We start from the raw sequence: 21,085 nt of genomic DNA, 5'->3' as shown, positions 1-21,085 counted from the left end.
CTTGACACAAGCCTTCCTGCTTTCACTTTCCTTAATGACTGTGGATGTGGACGGAAATGCAGATTAACAGCTATCTCTTACAACGCCACTGGGGACCCGTTCTTTGCCTTGATATCACAAAAAGTGTCAATAATAATGGCAACGATAATAATACTGACTGATTGGAATGATTGCTCAGGATTGTGGATATGACCTGAAATCAATGAAGATAAACTACTTTTATTGATCTTCTTTCCTTCTCATATTAGCTTTTGGTCTTCAGTTATAATGCAACAACTTTAGTAACTAAGCTACTAAGATTCTGTTTAGATGCCATTATTTGCTACTGCGTATCCATTGATATTTACTGAAAATTAAAAGTTTACAATTTTGGTACTTTGATTCTCCCACTATATCAACTACATTTGACCGATGTGTCTCCATAATTTAATTACAATATAAGTTAAAAGCTGATTTCTGCATTTTAAGAGAAGTCACACTTGTTGGAAAAGTTCAAAACAGTAAGATTTGGCCTGGTTGGCTTTGTTTCATTTTATTGGTTTGCTTTATGTGACTTTACACTAAAAAAAAAAAAAAAGAAAGCAAATGGAGCAAAATAATCTTGGTAATTTGTCAATGAAGAAGAAACTTCCTAAACTCTCGCTTCCTCTCTCCCTCAGTTTCTGTACTCTCACAGCCTGGCTTGAAGGGTTACATAGTGTCCAGGTTTCTGTCAGACTGATGTGCTCGCAGGGGCTTTCCTATCATTCCCTCTTACTCTGAGTGACACTGATACACTGATGCACTGTAAACATAAACATGCTGCATGTGTGTGTCTATAGCTGTGTGTGAGCCTTCGTGTTTTTGATGGAGACAGGGAGGCGAAAAAGCAAACGAGACCGACGGCCGAAGCGTCAGAGTGTGTGCATTTCTGCGTTAAGTGCACGTGAGCAGGCGAGTGTAATAGTGTGTAAATACTCAATAACAGCCGACACTTGTCAGCCCTCTGCTCTGTACACACAAAGCCTGTGGTTGGGCCATTGTTGAACTCCGCCTCTCCATGCCATCCCTCCAAGCCCCCCCCCCCCCCCCCCATCCCCTCCCAAATGGGCTTCTCAAGCAGAGATAATTATGTCTATTGTGCCCCTTGCAGCACGCGCTCACACTCACGCACACACACACGCATACACATTCACTGGTTTGTGCTAATTAACACACCCACCCACGTGCCTGCTCAACCTAACTGAGTAAAAGATGGCTGCCAGCACCCCATCTGTTCCTGTCCGGCTCTCAGTCGCTCTCAGCACACTGGGGCAAATATGAGAGGGGCAAAAATATCTACAGAAAGTGAAAGACCAACCGACAGAGGTGAACAAACCACAAACAAGTGAAAAGACATACATTTCCACCCTGTCATGTTGATTATGTCAGTTTTAGACAGTTTTTCCAGCACCTCATTGCTGAGTTTTAGACATACTGCCACACGTTTGCAGGTGTATGCTCATGGTGGAGGCTTCATCTGCATGATTTAGTCCCCCATTAACCCTTCCCTATTGCCTGCTGTGTACCACATGGGACAGAGGCAGGGGTAGATGAGGGAGAGGTGAGAGAGGGATGATGTGACACCCAAGGGTTGGGGGGGGTTATGTTCCAAGAGCCCTGGGGATGCCACGTATTCCCCATCCTCCTCTATCACACAACGTCCTGATGTACTCAGACGGCCCGAGCACAACAACAGGCGAGGCGTCACAAAGCAGAGCAAACCGCAGCCTTAATGTATCCCAAGTTAATGTTTAATGAGTACGCCATATCCAGGCTGGTACATGCAAAATCTGAAAATGGCTTTATTGTGTTACTTTTGAAGGGCGCGTGTGTCTGTGTGTGCAGAGAGGCTTGTTCAGTTGTACTTACTAGAAGCAAGTGTGTGTGTCAAAGTGTGTTTACAAGCGTCTGCCGTGTCCCAGACAAGTGTATCCATTAATGTATTCCTGCTCTGAGTACACAAGCACAGATTTACAGACATGGTGTCCTAACACACTGCTGCTCTCCATGACGTCCCTCTGCCTTTGTCACCTCTCTCCTGCACCTGTGTGAAGCCTTATGACACTAACTTTCTAATTACACAGAGGGAAAACTGTATAACCATCTATACACATACAACAGTATTGTTATATAATGGTATTCCCTATGTGTGTGTGTTTATTTTATTTTTTTTCACCGTTTTGTATACTTAGTTTTTTATTTTTCCTTTTGTCCTAAAGAAATTATAACAAGCATATTTCAGAGAAAAAATACAATTAATTGATCTGTTTTATAAATAATCTGCATATTAATTGACAAAGTGGACTGGAGTGTGCTTGTCAGCATCATCAGACTCCCATGTGTATTTGAATCAACTTATCCTACAAACCAGTCAATTCAGCTGCAATGTTTTAGCTGTTTGCGTAGATGTATGTGTGTGTGTGTGTGTAGCTGTGTACTATTGAGTCTATGTAACCTCCTGGTGTCCAGCACCCAAGGGGGCCGAAGATTGATTTGTAATGTAGCCTGTAAGTGACCTCGCCACCTGGTGACTCCTGTTAGAATCCAATTTTACATTAGCGCCTGATACTGAGCATTTACACACTGACAGGTTATGACAGGTTACAGTACAAAATGTGCCTGACTTATGATATACTGCGGCTATTTTGTTAAAATATAAGAGGGGGTAGAACAAGATAGAATGAGAGTTTGGAGTGTGACTGAATGAGAGCAGAAAATATTGCTCTGTGTAGGACAGGAGTTTATTAACCTGGTTTTCTAATCTTATATATACACTGTAATTCTATTTTGTGCTTTTCGGCCTGAGGTTTTAAGGAAATGTTTATCAAATTACTGTGCAAATACATAAACAAGACCAAACAGTGTAGCAGGTGGATTAGATGGGGCATGGTTGGGCATCTTCTGTGGACCACCATGTGGCTACAGCCATCTGCTGGTCCAGTCTCTATTCATCGGACCCACTCATTAGCTTTCTGCTGATTAGACCGACGGCCTCGATCGGCAAGCTGAACCCTCTCTGTGTCCCACTGTTGTCTTTATTCCCGTCCACAAACCCTCCATCTCTCTGTCTCTGCTCCAGCTCGCCTCCTTCAGATCACTGCTCAGATTAGCAGACCTCAATTGTCTCACGAGGGTCACAAACACAGACACGCACGCACACAAAGCTTAACTACAAGGATAGTATGGGATGGGGAAGCGAGAGGGAAATAGGTCAGTCTGCCTGCACCCCTCCCCTCTTAACCACCCCCCCCCCCTGTCCTGGCTGGATGGGAAAGTGGGACAGGCAAGGGGACAAACACACACACACACATACATAATCATGCACACATATAATCACACACACACACACAAAATGCTCCAGAAGGGAAACATGTGTGTTTGACAAAATAGAACCTGTTGTGGTTCAAAGGGCATGGCTGCGTTGTGTTATGTCATCAACTCAACCTTCACACCAATATGTGACTGTGCTACTGATCAGAGTCTACACATAGCAATGCCTCTGTGCAAAAGCACAGATATGAAGTGCAGATAAACTACTTAAACTCTTTTTTTAATTCAATGTAGGGCTGTCATGATATCAGATTTGCACATCACAGCAACACTGTTGCCATATATATATAAAAAAAAAAAAACATATTAGCAATAATGCTATCAGTCAGATTCGTCTATGACTTGGTTCAGTTTGTGTTGTCTGATCCACTAATGTAAAGAAAACAGGCCTGTCTATTCATGTATGTACTCATACTGTGCTTTTGTTTTGAGATAGGGACAAATGACAAGGAGGAGGTACAGGAAGGAACTGTGATCAGATTCATTGTTGGTTCGGTGGTGCCACAAATGTTGCTTTGAAGGTGGGGAACATCAGTGAATCACTACGCCTAAAATACCTCAATTTACATTTAAAAAAGATAAAGTCATAAATAAGCACTGAGCTATGAGCTGAAATGCATTTCTGAAAATAAGAAAAAGTTTTTCTTTTTCTTTTGTGACAGTTAGCCAAAGCCCACCAGATGACAATACATAGGACTGAATGATTGAATGCTTTGACTTGGTGCTTGCAGACAATTTCCATCAGACAATGCCCTCTCTCATCAGTAACAGATAACAGAGTATTTGCTCTCAGAGATACATTTAAGTGGGTCTGATCAGAATAAAGATTAGTACTAATCAGATGTTTGAATATTATTTGTTGACAGTCGTATTATTGTGTTACTAAGTGGCAAAACATAAAGGATTTTTATCTGTCCCCTGCTTCTCATTACCCTAAATTGTAACAAGCAGAAAAGGAAAATGGTGCAATGAAATAGTCTGACTATGTGTGTCTTTGCACAGTGGCTTTATTTCCTCAAATTTCACCATCATCTCCTGCTGTGACAAGTAGTCACCTACTCACGTGCACATCGGGAGCTTTCCATCATAAAATCTATTTTAACTTTCACATCTTCATTAGATCTATCCAGACAGTCCTTTGCTGGACAAGCAGGGAAAAAGCATCACTCTGTAGTGTTTGAAATGATCTAGTGAGGAGTAGGAGATCAGTATGAATACACTGGACTGTTTATATAACCACATGTATCAGCTGTATGTGGACATTTACTATATGTGTCCATGAGTACGTTTGCATATTGTGCACCCATGTAAGAGTGCAATAACAATATTCAGATTATGAGCTGTTGTGCAGACTATGTTGATTGGCTGTGAGGATGACGAGGTCACTTTGCTGATTGGAGGGTCAAGGTTGAATGCAACCACGCTGCCAGTGTTTGCCCTGTTTGTGTGTGCTGCTGTTGTAGTGAAACGAATGCTGAGTTCAGTGAGCAGCTCATCATGTTCAGCATCTGATCCTCACACTCACTGCTCATCAACTGACCTATATACCCCTAATTACACACTGGAGCCTCATGACAGTACAGAAACACCCCATACATAGAAATCACAAATATAGACACAGAGGGCTGGCATACCCAAAGCAGATCTACTATGTTTATGTTCAGGAATCATCAGAAGTCACATGTAAACCAAGCGTGACGTCAACAACTCATAATCTTAAGAGCCGAACTGAGGAAAGGGAAAGAGAGCACAAATATGAAAGCATACGAGTAGAACATTTATGTCTGGCTGGCTGATGTGTGTATAATATGAGCATTCATGAGAATTTTCATGAATTTAGCTAAGTAAAAAGCAATAAAGTATTTTTCCCTACACACTGTAAGTGTTAATAGTGAATGCCAAAATAAAAGTATGGCAAGAAATACAAAAAGTGGGTGATTTGGTCACAGCCTTGAAAAATGTGGCCCATTAAAGCAGTCACATTGGTAACTGAGGACAAGAAAATAACTCTAAATACACAAAAATGCTACAGTATTATAAAAAAAAGTACTGTACCCTGAAATGTCTGAAAATGACAAATTACTGCAACCTTGGTGCATGTACATGTGTGACACAGAGTCTGTGTGCTTTGCATACATATAATATAAAACGCCATCTGCCAGGACCTGAGGCCGTTCTTGCCCTACTACCCTCCTTGCTACTCTTCCTTTGGTTTGCTCTTCTTTTCCATCTCTCCTCCCTCTGCCCTTTATTGTTATTGCAAGGGGTTTTACATGCAGAAAATAATTAGGCCCACATCTCAAACAAAATCATGAGAAAAATGTACCTAAAAAAAGCTGGAAAAACACATAAAGACAGATCTCAACAATTATCTTTTCTCGCACACGCACACACACACACGCTCACATACACTAATGAGGTTAATGAAGATGAATGCAGGGGCACAGTCCTATTGACATCCTGTATCTCTAATTGTGGCCCTGTTCTTCAAGGACATAGTGGCAAGACAAGCAGGGAGTGGACCAAAATAGATCTGATGAGGAGAAAGTGTGGAACGGTCGTGCGATGTGGAAAGAGATGTCTGTCTTTCATTTTCTTTGGTGTCAAACACAATTAAAGGCACTAGTTGACATTAGCTTGAGATAATTAAATGTGATGTGGAAAACAGGGCTAGCAGAGTTGGAAAGATGGAACCGTCCAAAGAAAGAAGGTGGTAGACGAAAGAGGGTGAGGGTGGAGATATGTTCAGGAAGGAAGGAGAAGGAGGAGGAGGAGGACCGGATCAGTGATCCAGAACAGTGAACAGACAGAAGACACGAGTTAAGAATTCGGTCAAACACAGAGCACAGTGGCACATCAACCGCTCTCACACACAAACAGAGACACAGACATAAAGACACACACACACACATAAAGACAACCCTGAATCCAACAGTCAACAATCAGTGTGCCTTCACCATCTCACTCCAAATTCACTCATTTAATGTCCTACCTGGGACAATGGAAACAGTGTCTCTCTCCCAGGATACAACACTGACGTACTCCTGCACAGCAGCGGGGATGAGGCACTTGAACACAGCTACGTTGCCCCGCATTGAGCGTTGGTCCGCCACCCGCACGGTGTAGGGCTCCCTGAAAACTACACAAACACAAACACAATATTACATACAACACACTGCATGTAGAAAGGATTCGATCTTTTAAATGGGGTTTTCTACCAAGGAATAAAGACTTCCCTATTTTTTTATGAACATTAAAAGAGATGAAATTGAAAGATGATGATTATCTACATAAAATATCCCAGAAGTGTTCCATTTAGAAGATGTGTCGACAGAGTATGAGCGCCATCAACATGGTCGTATTACCCCTCTTGCCAAGGCAAAAACAACAATCAGCGCTGTGTTTACATCATCAAAAACAACGCATTAACACTCCAGAGCAAAACGCCCTTTCATCAATTACCACAGCACTCCACATGTATTCACTGGAAATTACTGAACTACTCCTGTCTATTGTTTGAACTCTTCTAATCCTGCCTCTGCTTTTGGCACAAATGGCACAAGCCACCATTAGGCAGGATAATCATGGAAATCATTTTCTAGCTCGGGGATGACATCATAATAAAACACTGATGTTTTTGCTCATAACTTCCCAAGTATACAACAGACTGAGCTGCACTGAAGGATTAATGGTGCTTTGGTTTATTCAGGTTCATGCAATATTTTACACTCTGTTGAATGAGCAGGAGCTCATTAGCGAAATCACATGAAAGCTAGCACGTATCTGAAGGTTGCTAAGAAACTGGTTCGGAATCCCTTTCCTGGTAACAGACATGATGACAGCATGCATACATTCCTGCCGCAAGAAGAAAACACTTGCCAAAATTTACATCTTCTTTAAATAAATAAATTAAATTAACCCGTTCTGTTGAGTTCTTTTGAAACAGTATATTGAAACGCTTCTGTTGTGAATTTCTTTACACTTTGCTGTAAGCCACGAGGCAGTAGCACTGAATTAAATTTGACTCCTGTCAATAGCTGCTCAGTGGCAGTGCAAGCGCAAAACTGTGGCCATAAAATCCCAAACAAAACACCCACATCCTGTCTGACTGTATAACCTGTGCACCAAGGCTTGACTGAAGCCGTTGGCTGCAGGATGTTTGGTTCATGCTAATCCCTCGGCTCCTGAGGCCTGGCTTTTGGGTCATGTGGGAATGAAGGCAGCAAGCGGCTGGCATACAGCTCAGGGTCCTGGCTCAAATCCTCAACTTGGCACTAGTATTAGTATTAGAATGAATATGAGTATTAGTTCAGGTCGGTGTTGGGAGGCAGAATATGAAAACAGATGTTGATGGCAGGCGGGAAGGGGGAGGGACTCACTGGCCTGAATGAATGATGGGAAAGGGGGAGGGCAGGGCGATAGATGTAGTGTAAGTGTATGTATCTGCGGATGTTGACGTATCTGTTTACCGGGTAATTTTTCTCTTCGTGTTTCTCTTCTCGTTGTAGAGCTGGAGCTTCCCAAAACCCCTGATGTACTATTTTACTTTAGATGAGGTCTCGCCTATTAAAGCCTCACATGCGCTAATCAATGGAAAGCACCAATTAGGTTTGTTAATGAGAGATAATTAAAGAAGTGTGCTGTGGCTAAATTTAGTCTGGCACAAGAGGACAGTTTGAAGAACGAGGGAGCAGGGAGGAGAAGGAGGACAGAAATGGGAATGTGATGGCAACAGAGGCAGCTTCCGGTCAAAATTCACAAAAATAGACTGTAGAGAGTCTAGTGGTGTATACTTTGTGTGTATCCTTTACTATAACTGAAACCCACAACAATACACAACAGAGCATAAAACTTAGTGTATGGACCTAAATTTTAGTACTTTACACTTAAGTACACACATTTCTTTTTTATGCAGTGAATTGCTTTTCACACTCTGCAAAGCATTTAAAGGCACTTGTTTGAGAAAAATTCAAGTGACTGTCGAGCTCCTGTTTCTTCTGTTGTGCTGACCTTTGATAAATGTAAGGACTGCCAACGAGGATGAGCCAGTTAGCTCATAACCTTTTGTCACAGTTCTCCTCCTTACCGGATGTGGTTATATCTCACAGTAGAGCTGCTACTTCACTCTAAGTACTGTAAGGGTTGTGTTTTGAATTTCTTTCTGCCATATGGTGCCACGCCATAGATGAAGGGGTTATGTTGGTGTAAAGTGCAGTGGTTCATCAGCAGCTCAGTCAAATAGGTGTGAGCAAAGGCCAAGGCCTGATGTAGTACGTGATGCAGATGTTCTCTCTGTAGACTGTGTTCTAGGTCAATCTGTGTTCAGGTCGAGACAGGCTATTTTAGGGCAGGTGATTCTGTGTGTGGGTTGGGCTTTTTGCAGCTGCCAATCACATCTGCTCTAGTTTATGCTTCAGCAACAGTCTCTTCTTGCCATGTCTCACTTTGACCTTTCGCTCCATAACCCCACTTTTCTTTACCCTAGAGTTTATTCCCTTCCTGGCTGTCCATTCAACTCACCGGCTTTGATGCGAATGTTGGGGCTGCGGATCTTGCCGGCCTGGTTTTCCGCGGTGCAGAAGTAGTCATTGTCGTGGATGTAGCTGTTGTAGGCAGAGGGCGAAAAGGGGTACAGTTGCAGCGTGCCATTGGCGTGCACATGCCGGATGTGGGGCACGTCGTAGATGTCGTCGCCGGTGGCCAGGTACCAGCGCAGTATGGCACTGGGGGTGCCCCCTGCTGGACAGGGCAGGGACACCCCCACCGAGCTTGAGTAGGTTACCCTCTGCAGGGAGGCATTCACAAAGTACAGCCTGGTAGAGCCCACATCCTCACTGTGTACTGCAGGGGCAAACATACAACACATCATCACTTAACAGGCAGAGATGGAAGTAAAGAGTCAATAACAAACACCTGTTACACGCTGTGCACACGCTGAAAACACACAATAGTGTCAAAATAAACTTATCAGATTTCAGCAACACTGATTTAAAGCATTAAGCACCACAGTAAAGTGAAAATGTTGGACAGACAGGGAATGTCCTTCAAATCTGTGGCAAAATAATCATAACAAATGTGTGTCAAATGTCCAGCTGCAAACATCAGTCACATGATGCAGAAAGCAAGGGATTTGGGCCAAAGTCTGTGATGGTTTAGGTGGATCTGGGGGGTGGGAAAGGAGGAGCCTGTTACCTCCATACAGTTCATGTACAAACACATAAAGACAAACAGAAAGCAAGAGAAAGAGAGGGAGAGAGGAAGGGAGGAAGGGAGCATGTAGATAGGTTATGTGATTGGAATTTCTATGCCAGACGCAGAGATTTAAGTCTATTTAATCTCCTTACATATTTAACACACACACACACACACACACACACACACACACACACACACACACACACACACACACACAAGAATGGTATTCATTGGCACTCAGATTAAACACATACACCTCCAGCACTGAGAGGACAGTGAAAAAAGGAATGAGGCAGGCCCGTCTCAAATTTGAGGTCAGTATAGGAAAGATTAGAAGAAAAAATGGAAGGGAGACACCGCACAGATGTGGATGTTAATTCTAAATTATGTCATCTAATACAAACTGTCCACCAAATGGTCACCCTTGTACAGCTATACTCTGAACAGAAAGTCTTTAAAACATCACCAAAGGTGCTAAACGATACTAAAGTATCAAGGATTTCGATCAAAACAGGTTAAACTTAGCACTCAGTTTCAAATAGATCCAACAGATGTTCCTCTGAATAGCCCTGATATCTAATACTGCTTTTAAAGACTGAATTTAATCAGTAAAACTGATCAAAATGAATAACTTTCTCCTTGTTATAATCACATTCACTGATTCAAATAAATGTATTTATTTAGGTGAGATCACTGACTTTTATGGAATTCTCTTTTTTTCTTTCATATTTATTCCTCATTTAATTTCCTCCATATATCTAATGCACTCATTTATTGCATATCAATAAATGAGTGCATTGTGTAACTGCATCAAAATGTTTTCTGATGCAGTTACATAACAGATCTGATGACAATCTGCAAAGCCTTTCGAGAAAATTGGCTTGGGGAAAAAAACACAACTGCTGAGCGTCTTGGAGCTCAAATGGATTGGAAAATATCTTCTTTTTTTTTAAAGTAATTTAGCACAAAATTTCTGATGTGAATAAATAAAACAAAATCAGAGCTATAACAGTAAACCTCATATCCGTTGATATAAGCACAGGACTTTCAACTAACTATCATTTACTTTTGTCACTATTTTATTGATCACTTTAGTCAACAAAATCTTACAATGGGAAAAAACTTGTCTAAATTTCAAATCGCATTTTTTTAACAGTCCTCAAAACCCATGAAAAGAAAGGCAGGCATTAAATACTTAGAGGTGTCAGTGAGGGAATATTTGACATTTTTGCCTGTCTGTTTTTTTTGTTTGTTTGTTTGTTTGTTTTTACCTCATTTTTGCCTTTTTTTTTGTAATTTTATGCTGGATTAATCACAAAAAATGTTCATCCTATTAGGCTGTTCATTAGCCATCTCATTGTTTCAGCTTTAAGAACCGGAAAACGACACAAGGATAACGTTACCAACTCCTCTCCTATGATCTTGATCACCTGAGTGTTTTTGACATCAAATGCACTTTACTGTATAAAAGTTTCTAGGAAGATGATAACAAACAACAATGATCACAGCCAACAATCTTCAGATGTTTTAATACACAAAATATTTCATTATTTGCCATCATTAATGATCTAATTATAATGGTAATTGTTTTGTATCAACTAAATAGAAGTCTTACTGTGACATCATTTTTTAATAATAATAATAATAATGCAACCGTCCTATAAGCCTAATAAAACCCAGAGATGTTCTAAGTTTTTTCATATTGTTGCAATGATTTTCAATTTATCAAACTTATCTTATTATGAAAGACATGATATAAACTTATCACATTAAATCTTGAGTGAAAAAAATCTGCTACAATGCATTTCTTTAGTTGGGAACATCCAACCTTTCGAGATTTTGGGCATGTAGTCAGTGAAGGGTGGCTTCAAGCTATGGGTGATGTTTACGGTCAAACATTAACAAGTGAAGTCTGGCAGAAAAAATCAACACCATCAACAGTATCATCATGGTAGGACTAAGCTCAATGTACCAGATCGAAGAATAATGCAGCTATCTTATCCATTTAGTGGGGTTAGTCAATAATTCCAGCTTCCTTTTAAAGAAGTGCCACTGTCCCTGATGTAGGGATTGATAAATCTGGGCAGCATGTTACAGATGGTATATGAAAATGTGTCTGGCAGTCCAGTGGTGGGCTGCAAAAACCAGGTCAGACTCCCTCCCCTCTGCAGATTACTGGTAATGGCCCCTGAGCATAAAGCCCATATTAAAGATTGCAATATCTATAATCTCCCAATGGGGGGACAGCACTAAAGTACTAGAGTGAGGGGGTCACCCTGAGCTTGGGGGGCTGGGCATCAGGAGAACCTCTCATACAGTAGATTATATGGCCTGGGGGCGTTGGCACCAGGCGGGGCTTGGGAGCACTGGGACTGATGGAGCAGGAAGTGGAATACGAGGGGATCAGAGTACTTCCACTCCTGAGCTGGTCAAAGCCAGGCAAACTGCATGTGCACTCAGCTGACATAAACAGACATGCAGACACATAAATACATTCACATACGCATCCCAAAGTAGCTCTCAGTGCTCAGTCACACTGGGGGGTGGAGGAAGCGGGTTGCCATGGTGGTGCTGGCACTTGAAAGCTGTGACTGAATATAAAAAAACAAAAAACAATGCAACAGTCTACCCTAACAACAATGACCCACTGAACAATCTAAATTTAGAAACTGCAAACAACCAAATCCCATAGTCTGTCATACTTTTCCAAATATGAACAGCTGCTGAAGTGAGCAAATATGTTTAAATGGAAAAGATTCCAAACTAAGCACAGCCACACATTACAGCTCGGTTAAAAAAAAACGTGTTTTACTCACTGACATACCAGAAACTGCTATTTTGTTAAGTGTGTGAGGGACAGCATTATCATCCCTCTCCACCAGGTGCACTCCAAAGCTGAACTGGCACTGGTTTGTGCCAGACTGGCAGAGTTTCCACTCAATTTAAAACTGACAGATAAAATGTTACTTATGACCTGTGCCCGTGTACAAGGCTTGTGTAGCAAGCATCAAAATGCCAACAACATTGTAAACACACGTGTTTATGCATAGCTTGTAATGGTTATCCCCAGGTGACAAATGCTATGATGCAGAAGATGAAGACTAACCTTCAGACAGTCCACACTAAACTATTCAACATGTTCATAAAGACAAACTTAACTGAAACTGGTGCAGTGCAAACTAATTGTATAGCGTTAATATTGTGTGCGGTGATATTATGTTAATACAGGGACAACAAATGTTGATATTTTATTAAACAAATGAAAATACTATCCAACACTGGAGCATAACGGCTCAGTCAGACAAGTAAAAACAGGACAGGACAGCAACCTCCTTACAACTACAGTGTAAATGCCAGAATTAAGTTGTGGTGACTAAGTGATTGCCCAGAGCTTGTCTTGGTCTGGCAAGCTGACTTGGTATCAGTCTATGGTTATATTCATAAAAAACAGTTGTAACATTTAAATATCAATTTCTGTCTACGTAGACAGCAACGGATATGTGATTTTTTGACGATCCATCAGTTAATTGCTATATTATCAAAAATAGATTGAATATGATTGTCAACTTGACAATCAATCACAGACTGATATCAGACTCAGTCTTACTGCAAACATTTATACTAAAGTTCATTAATCAATCAATCAATCAATCAATCAATCAATAATGAATAACTGAAGTGACACAACTTACATCACTCATAGCTTGAAACGGATATAACCTACATACTTACATCAAGGACAATAGTTACCAAAAACAGAGTACTGTACAGTAGGGCTGGGCCATATCATACCTTTCACGGTAATACCGGTATAATGTTTTGGCAACGATAAGAAAATGAAATATCACGATAGAATATGCGTAAAACGTGCATGCGCAGTGACTTTGTTTTCATACGCACATGGCGGAAAAAGCATTGCGGTGACGGAGAATGAGAATGGCGAAAGCGGATTGTTGAATGAAACTGATGAACCAGAACTGGTTTGTAAAAATGCTGCAACTTCAGTGGTGTGGAACTGGTTTAGCTTTCGTCCGTCAGATACACAACAAAGCACTATTTTTGGTAGCGCAAAACGGCACACTTAAAATCAATCCTTTGATTTTTCTGAAAATTGACAGTGCCCCTTATAATCCCGTGTGCTTTATGTATAAATTCTGGTTGTGTTTACTGACCTGGACACGATTTTATGTTGTACACTGCGCTCGAAAATCTGTCAACTGTTTTAGTATGACTTTGCTAAGCTACGAAGCCGCACTGCTTGATGGATTGTTGGGGCATTAGGGCTATCGTAGGCAGGCGCCTCGCGGAGTGATACGTACTGTGCTTCAACATAATGTTACCACGTTGTGTGTGTATAACCTCTTTCTAAGTTTTGTGGATATTAAACATGGTTATGCTGAGGATATGTCGGCCAATTTCCACTGGAAATGCCTTTTGGTTAAACTGTCAGCAAGGAATTTGCATTTGCACTGTTAAATTTTTATATAACTTTAATGCGGATAAAAAACAGCTGCTTGTTTAAGTGAAAATACATTGATGTTGGGTTTTTTTTTTTTGCACTAATAAAGTTGTAAAGTTGTATTTTGTCTAGTGTCAATTATATTGTCAGTTATGTCGTTATCGCAAATTTTCAAATGTATATCATGATAAATATTTTTGCCTGCTCTACTGTACAGTAATTAAAATTAAATAAAATTAAATACAGATAAGAGGCAAACCCAGGTTGTAGTGTGAATCGGTTGATAAAATAGTGCAAGTTACAGTGCTGATGTAAACATCTATGTTTGTTGGGAGCAGTTTTGATTGTAAATTGGATATTGACAGTTTAACTTTGAGAACATAATTTGGAGCTGAAAAAGATTTTAAAAAAATCTCAATATATGCTATTGCAATACTCATCATATCACAAAATGTTAAAAATCGCATTGATGTCATATTTTGAGTAACGTATTTAGATAATATCACATCATGGGGTGTCTGGTGATTCCCACATCTAAATGCCCATTGTGCTTACTCCAAATTAGAGGACAAAAAAAAACAGGGTAGTTGAATAAAACCTCATTTGATCACATATTCATATCATAGAGTTCCACCAAGTGCCATTAAAGAAAAAACCACATTTTCTGAGGGTCCAATGTGAGGCTTTCAAATGTTTATTTGCCCAAATAAACCCCCAAACACCAAACATCTTCTTCCTACGGGGCATGTCAGAACATGTTCTCAACCATGTTCTGACACAGGAACTGCAAAACTGTTTGCCAAATTGCCATCCCACCCCTAATTTTATCCCCCCACCCAAAAAAGTTGAGATATAAACTTAAAGTTCAGCACAAATGCAGGAGAAAACTTTTGTTTATTTCTCATGATATTTAGTTTCTAAATCTGCTTTGCTCTGACCTCGGTAAACACTTTCCCACTGACTTTATGGGCATCGGTGATCATATTGAAAAGAAAATAATAAAATTGTAAATCTTGGTCATACTGTGTTTCAAGATGGAGGATTATCTGTAGTATGAGTTTCTTCTTCACAGTTAGACCCGCCCTTTGTCACATTTGTTTCTTTGCAGCTGATTTTTGCCTTTTTTAGGAGCCATTTTTCTGCAAAATCACTGTATCGTGATATCATTGTTATTGTGGGCGCTGTATCATGAAATCATGAGTTGTGATTTCCAACCATAATAAGAATTTAAGTCTAGCAGTATGTCTACAGACATTACCCTAATAGCAGTATTGACCAAAGCTGTGGGGTTTCAGTGTTGTTGCTGCTGTAGTTCAACTGCACCCAGGAGGCTTCATCAAGCTCGTTCAGACACAGCACCAGAGAGCAAAGCAGCCCTCACTGGAAGGTGTTGGAGCACCGAAGGCACCGCTGGAGCTAAAGCTTAGGCTGTCAGAGTCACAGCCACTATTTTATACATCCTGCCAGAGAGTCACGCATGAATATGTATGTCGAGGAGGCAGAAGTCATAACCTATGCAAGGTTTCATCATGCATAATGCAGCTGATCTACGCCTCTCCAGGACGGGATGGGACTATGCACAGGAGTGCATGCACACACAAGCACACACTCACACACACACCTGACGTTCATAACTATATTGTAATGAAGGAGGAAAAGAAACTCTTAAAGTCCCATTCAGATGTGCCTGCAACCAACCATCAACATATTACATCCACAGGTTGCTTCTCTTCCTCCCCCTCTTTTTTCATCCATCTCTATCTTCCCATTCCTTCCCAGTGCTACAATAATTTTCACAGCATTTTCATCTTTCATTAACTGGTATGGCACGTGCAGTAAAGGCCAAAAGCAGGATTTACATTTGCCATGGCATATGTCAAAACCCCTCTCCCGTCCTCTCCTCCAGTTTTTGCTATTTTGGAAACAGGTTCACTTCCAAGCAGACTGTGGCTACTACACCGACTACACTCCTTGCCTGCCACCTCTCCATCACTCATCCTGTTTTTGCGACAGAAAGTTGTGAGTTGTGTTTTGATAAGGGGGCAAAGGGAGTGCAAGTGTGTGTGGAAACAAAGCGGCACAGGATGCACTAGAAGAAGACACACTGGCACGAGAGGTGTGAATTGAATATTGGTGAGATATGGGGGGGGGGGGGGGGGGGATAAAGATAGGTGTAAGCTTAAGGATAATTCTCAAGGGTCTGGCATAAGTAGGTGGTTGGTGGGTGGAGAAGTGTGCGTGTTTGTGTGTGTGTGTGTGGGGGGGGGGTTGTTGGGTTACATCTAATCAACGAAGGGGTATCGCTGTTCCCCACCCACTGTCTTTCTGTACACCCCGTCCCCAACAATATGCTCCCCACTGCACCCACCCCCACCACCAACCACCCCGGAGTGTGCTGTGTCAGTAAAAAAAAAGTGTGCTACTTCAGCAGTCCCCTGGGACCTGCTCCCCCTCACATCAAAGCAGCCAGTTTCTCTCTTAATGTGAATATCAAATCTGTGGATCACAAGTCCCAGCACAGTCTGCATAAACTGCCCCTCCCCCAACCTTTAATTCTGCCTAGTGATGAGGGAGAAGAGAGGGAGGGGAGTTACTGCGAGAGGAAGCGATTGAGGGAGGGAGAGACGGAGAGAGAGAGAGGGAGAGATGGAGGTAGAGAGAGGGAGATCCAACAAAAACAACTACTTGCTTCAGAGATTTGACATTTGCTGAACACTCCCTCCTTCTAAAAATGTGCAGCGCCGGCATCCAATAAAATTTGGAGGAGGTCTGGATCTGTTTGGCACTGTGTTTGGTGCTGTTACACAGAGTTCTTGTTGGAAACAAAAAAATAAAAAAATAAACAAATTTCTTACTGTAATTGATATTTGTTTGCACCCTTTTTCTCTTGTTTTCATTGATGACTTCTTATTTATAAACTCATTTGCATGTATAATAGATTTCAGGGCGAATGGGAGAGCAGGATGACAGTGACAGAGCTGTGACGTCCTATTGGTGAGCTGGGAAGTGCAATAAACCCCTTTTTTTTTGCTGCCGAACACCAGCACAGTTTCCCCACCATTTGGCAATGAATTTGACTGCAGAAATGTTTTCTTTGTTAAATCGTCAAGGATACATGGGCTTTGTGTTGCTAAATAAAGTCTGATCAGTTATCATTAAACTCTTGTATTTTTTTTTTAAATATCTTTTCCTAGAAATTTCTATATTCATATTTCAGCTGTGAAACATTTCATTTAGTTTGAAATAAATGAGTCAGAATTTGGGTATTTTTACTGTTCAAAAGGGCAAAGTCACTCGGAAAGCTCTTCACTTTTCCTTTAACCTCTTTAAGTTTTAATTTTACATTCTTAAATGTAAAATTAAATGATGCCAGGCTTGATCTGGTTAAAAAAGGGCAAATAAAATGGAGGCCTGGGTCCTTCCTGAGTGATGATTGGCACCCCTCTCTGTCATTGAGTGGTGCATAAAGCTCAGATTGCAGCTTTAATTGTGTAGCCCTGCAAAGAAGCACAGGGAATTGGGCTGGGAAGGGAAAAGGGGGGATTTTTTCACATTTCTATTGGCAAGGGGGATGAGCAATGGAGAGCGCAGGGAGCAGGTTCACCTTAGCGCTTTACACACCTCCAATTAAAATTTGGGATATATCATTCACATGCTATACATAAAATTTGCCATTTTAATTAATTAGATTTCACATTAAAATTCAAAACAGGCCTACAGCAGGCCTTACACGTGAAACTTGATTTTATAACCTGCTAATTAATCCACAGTTACACTGAATACGGTCTGTGGCTATAATTCATTAGCAGCAAAATGAAAATACCTAATTTCACTTTAAAACCACCAGTTAGCGCTATAAATAAATCCTCGTTTAATTGTAAATAATGCTAATTGTAATGTATGTATGTGCTATTCTTTGAAGATTTATTACTTACCCTACGTCCAGCCTGTCTGCTAAACCCTCTGACATGATTTAGCACCCTTTAAAAACATTATTCGTGTATAAATTGTATCGTAAAGAACCTTATATTTAAAACAAATAAGTAAAATAACTTCGAGTTTCAGGAAAATTCAAAACACAAGCTAACAACCAAACCAAGAGGGACGTCCCAGTCACTTGCCCTCCTCCACGCGCCCGCCAACACAAACACACAAACAAGAACCCGGGGCGCACGCGCTGGCACACGCGCGAACACTACCGCGGGGTCCAGGTGCGCTATTAGCGAGGAACATGACCGGGCAAGTCTATAATCTGCACCCACGCCCCTGGAGTTTCTCATTTGGTGAAATAAATTTGCGCATATATTAATACGATTCCACAGAAGCCAGCGAGGCAATGAAATGACAGCTTTCAAACTGAATAATTTATTTGTATGAATAATCAAAATTAAATCTGAATAAAAATCATGTAGCGCATATAGCTAAGTCATATTATTGGATAACTAAAAAAAAAACCTCAATAAATTAATTAGTTAATTAAAAAAAATAGAAAGACAGAAAATATTACAACTTAAAAATGGCAAATGGACCTAATGGCCTACTTGAGATCGTTTGCACTGAGAACGGCCATATTCCTTCTTCCTGTCAATACACCGTATCCCGGACTTTCTGCTAAATAAATTTACAGCTTCTCAGAGCCACTGCTAATAAGGAAAAACAATGTTTAAACAAGTCTCTAAATAGATAGGCTACACAAAGGCCTATAAAATGCTCTCATCTAGAGATGGTGTTGAATTTTGGTATTTTGGACGCAGATTTGTTCGGGATTATTATAATGCAATGCAATAGCAGAAGATCAACTTTGCAATAGGGTCAGGGATTTGCTGCATATACTGAAGAAGAAAGGAAAAAAACCCGAATCTATTTAAACAAATGCAACTCCGTTTTTTTTTTTTTTTACATTTTCAGCCAGAATTAAAAAATGGGGAAATTTTCAAAAGGACCAAATAAATTAAATAAGGGGGAACATAATCTGAATACACTTAATTATGGCCTTTATGTGGGTGGAGACCTATTAAACTAATAAGGCCATTCTAGGAGAATGGGCCTTTTATTTGTCATCCATTTTAAAATGGGAACAATTTGTCATCACACAGGAAAATCCATTAATACCCTTTAAAATCTCGTCCTAAAAAAGAGAGAGAGAGAGAGAGAGAGAAAGCGAGCGCCCGCAGTCAAATACAGCCCATCAAAACAGCTGCAATTAGCAAATGCTACACAATGAAAGCGTCAAGATTTAAAAAATCACGCGCATCCAACCCCTTTCAAAAAAAAAAAAAAACTTTACAAGAGGGCAACATTTTGAGGGGAATGTGTTCGAAAATTGCCAATCAATTTATGTAATTGCAGGCCGCTCCATGTTTTCATTTCTGTCTCAACCCTCCCTCTATATTTGCACCTCATTCTCCCTATTCAGCCATTTTACATATTCATAACTGGAGTTGGTAATGCGAAAACAATCCGTGCTATCAGCACCATCTGCGAGATCAGGGTCCGCTGCATAAAACCACTACACATCCAGGTGAAAAAAAGCACTTCACACCTTTACTTTCACACATTTTCTACTTACTCAGCGCGGAGGCTTTATGCATTTTTTTAATTTAAATGATCTTTTGTTTTTTCAACAAATTACTCATTACAAAATACTCGATGATGCACCAAAAGGAAACGCCACAAATCATCCAAACCATCACATGCATCGTAATCCTCTTCAGTACATTTCATCCAACTTAAAAAAAAAAAAGAAAGAAGGAAGGAAGAACTCCAACATTCAGTATGAATGGTGTGAAATATCCCAAGCATTTCTTTTTTTCTCTTACCTTCTTGGAGAGAGTACAGCAGGAGTAAAGTTACAAGCCACATGCCATAAATAGCAGGTATATATTTCAGGAATATTTGGCAATCCTGGCAAGTGTGAGGCGCGTTTTTTTGGCCAGGCGGGTCTCCGTGCTGGACTGGCGACTGTGCTCCCCGGAGGTCTCTCCAGCCCTGCTGCCCCGCTAAGCATGGAGGGGAAACGAGAGGCGCCTCAGCCCCGCCCATGTCCCTCCTCTCCTCCCAAGACTACAGTGCATACAAATCCATCCTCCCTATACTGATCAAACACAGCGGAACGATGGATTGCAGCTAAGCCGATGGTTAGTTTTAGGCGAACAGTGTGTTTTATGGACCAGTTTTGTCCAAATTGTCACACTGTTTGAGCGGTGGAGCTGCGCACACAGATCTGTTGGCACCTTTGGAGAGCGCACCCACCTGTGCGCCCCTGGTGATCGCCTTTTCTTTGCGCAATGTGGAGCTACAAAAGCCGCCTAGAGAGTAGAAATCTGTCACTATGCTTTCCTTTCACTTTAGGCTTTAATCACAGGGCCGAGACGTTGCAGATGTCAGTAAGCCACAACTGATTTCTTTTTCTTTGTCTTTCGGAGCCGTGCATATGCGTAGACATTTGCGCACAGAAATGCACTGCAGACTGAAAGAAAGGAGGAGGTAGTAGCAAGGTGTGGGGCATGACACTTTAGACTGCGCCGCAGGTAAATGAAATGAAGGATAACAGGTTTGAGCGAAGCCCTCGCGGATTGTGATTAAGTTCCTACATCGCTGCTTCGCCCCTTTCACTCCGCTCCGTGTCGCGATGTGAAGTTCCACTGTTCACAGAAATGAATGGAGAGAGGCAAGTTGCAGGACACTCCCAGTTCATGGAATATTTAAAGTCACTGTGGATTCGGGCGGTGAATCTGAAAAGTGATCCTCTGTTTGGAGCTACACATCAGTGTGCATTCAAGGAGCCAACAGAAAGACCGACGATCTACACTTATGAATAAACCCAATAGAAAATGAACCGAATTCAGAAAAAGTCGGTGAAAAATGTTACTGAGTGTCAAATTTACTTCGCATATTACAAAAAAAAAAAAAAAAAAAAAAAAAAAAAAAAAAAAAAAATCTATTATCAAGTTTTTATTTTCGTTTTTGATTCTGGGTTTTTAAGGTAAACATTAAGACTTGCCCTTCACTATGAAGTGAATCAGATGATGTGATGTGACGATACAACTTGGAGGTCTTTGGAATAATAATAAATCATCT

The 21,085-nt window shown here is 40.9% G+C and overlaps 1 protein-coding gene across 2 annotated transcripts in view; it reads right to left on the bottom strand.

Annotated features, from left to right (window-relative positions):
* The window catches only part of LOC146509667 (cell adhesion molecule DSCAML1-like), a 53,214-nt gene extending 32,598 nt beyond the window's left edge, over positions 1-20,616 (bottom strand). Inside the window, exons 1-3 of one of the 2 annotated variants that reach the window (XM_085174458.1) lie at positions 19,825-20,616; positions 8,872-9,192; positions 6,344-6,490 (exon numbers count right to left, since the gene is read on the bottom strand). In XM_085174458.1, coding sequence (XP_085030584.1) covers positions 6,344-6,490; positions 8,872-9,192; positions 19,825-20,047 — 691 coding nt within the window. In that variant the 5' untranslated portion in view covers positions 20,048-20,616. The remainder of the gene's footprint in view (positions 1-6,343; positions 6,491-8,871; positions 9,193-19,824) is intronic. The other variant, XM_085174459.1, reaches the window with a different exon arrangement.
* Positions 20,617-21,085: the final 469 nt, after the last annotated feature.

The sequence above is a fragment of the Neolamprologus multifasciatus genome, chromosome 10 (genome assembly GCF_963576455.1).
Source record: "Neolamprologus multifasciatus chromosome 10, fNeoMul1.2, whole genome shotgun sequence".
NCBI classification, from domain to species: domain Eukaryota; kingdom Metazoa; phylum Chordata; class Actinopteri; order Cichliformes; family Cichlidae; genus Neolamprologus; species Neolamprologus multifasciatus.
Note: the sequence above shows the minus strand (reverse complement) of the source record. Positions and strands in the feature narration are given on the sequence as shown.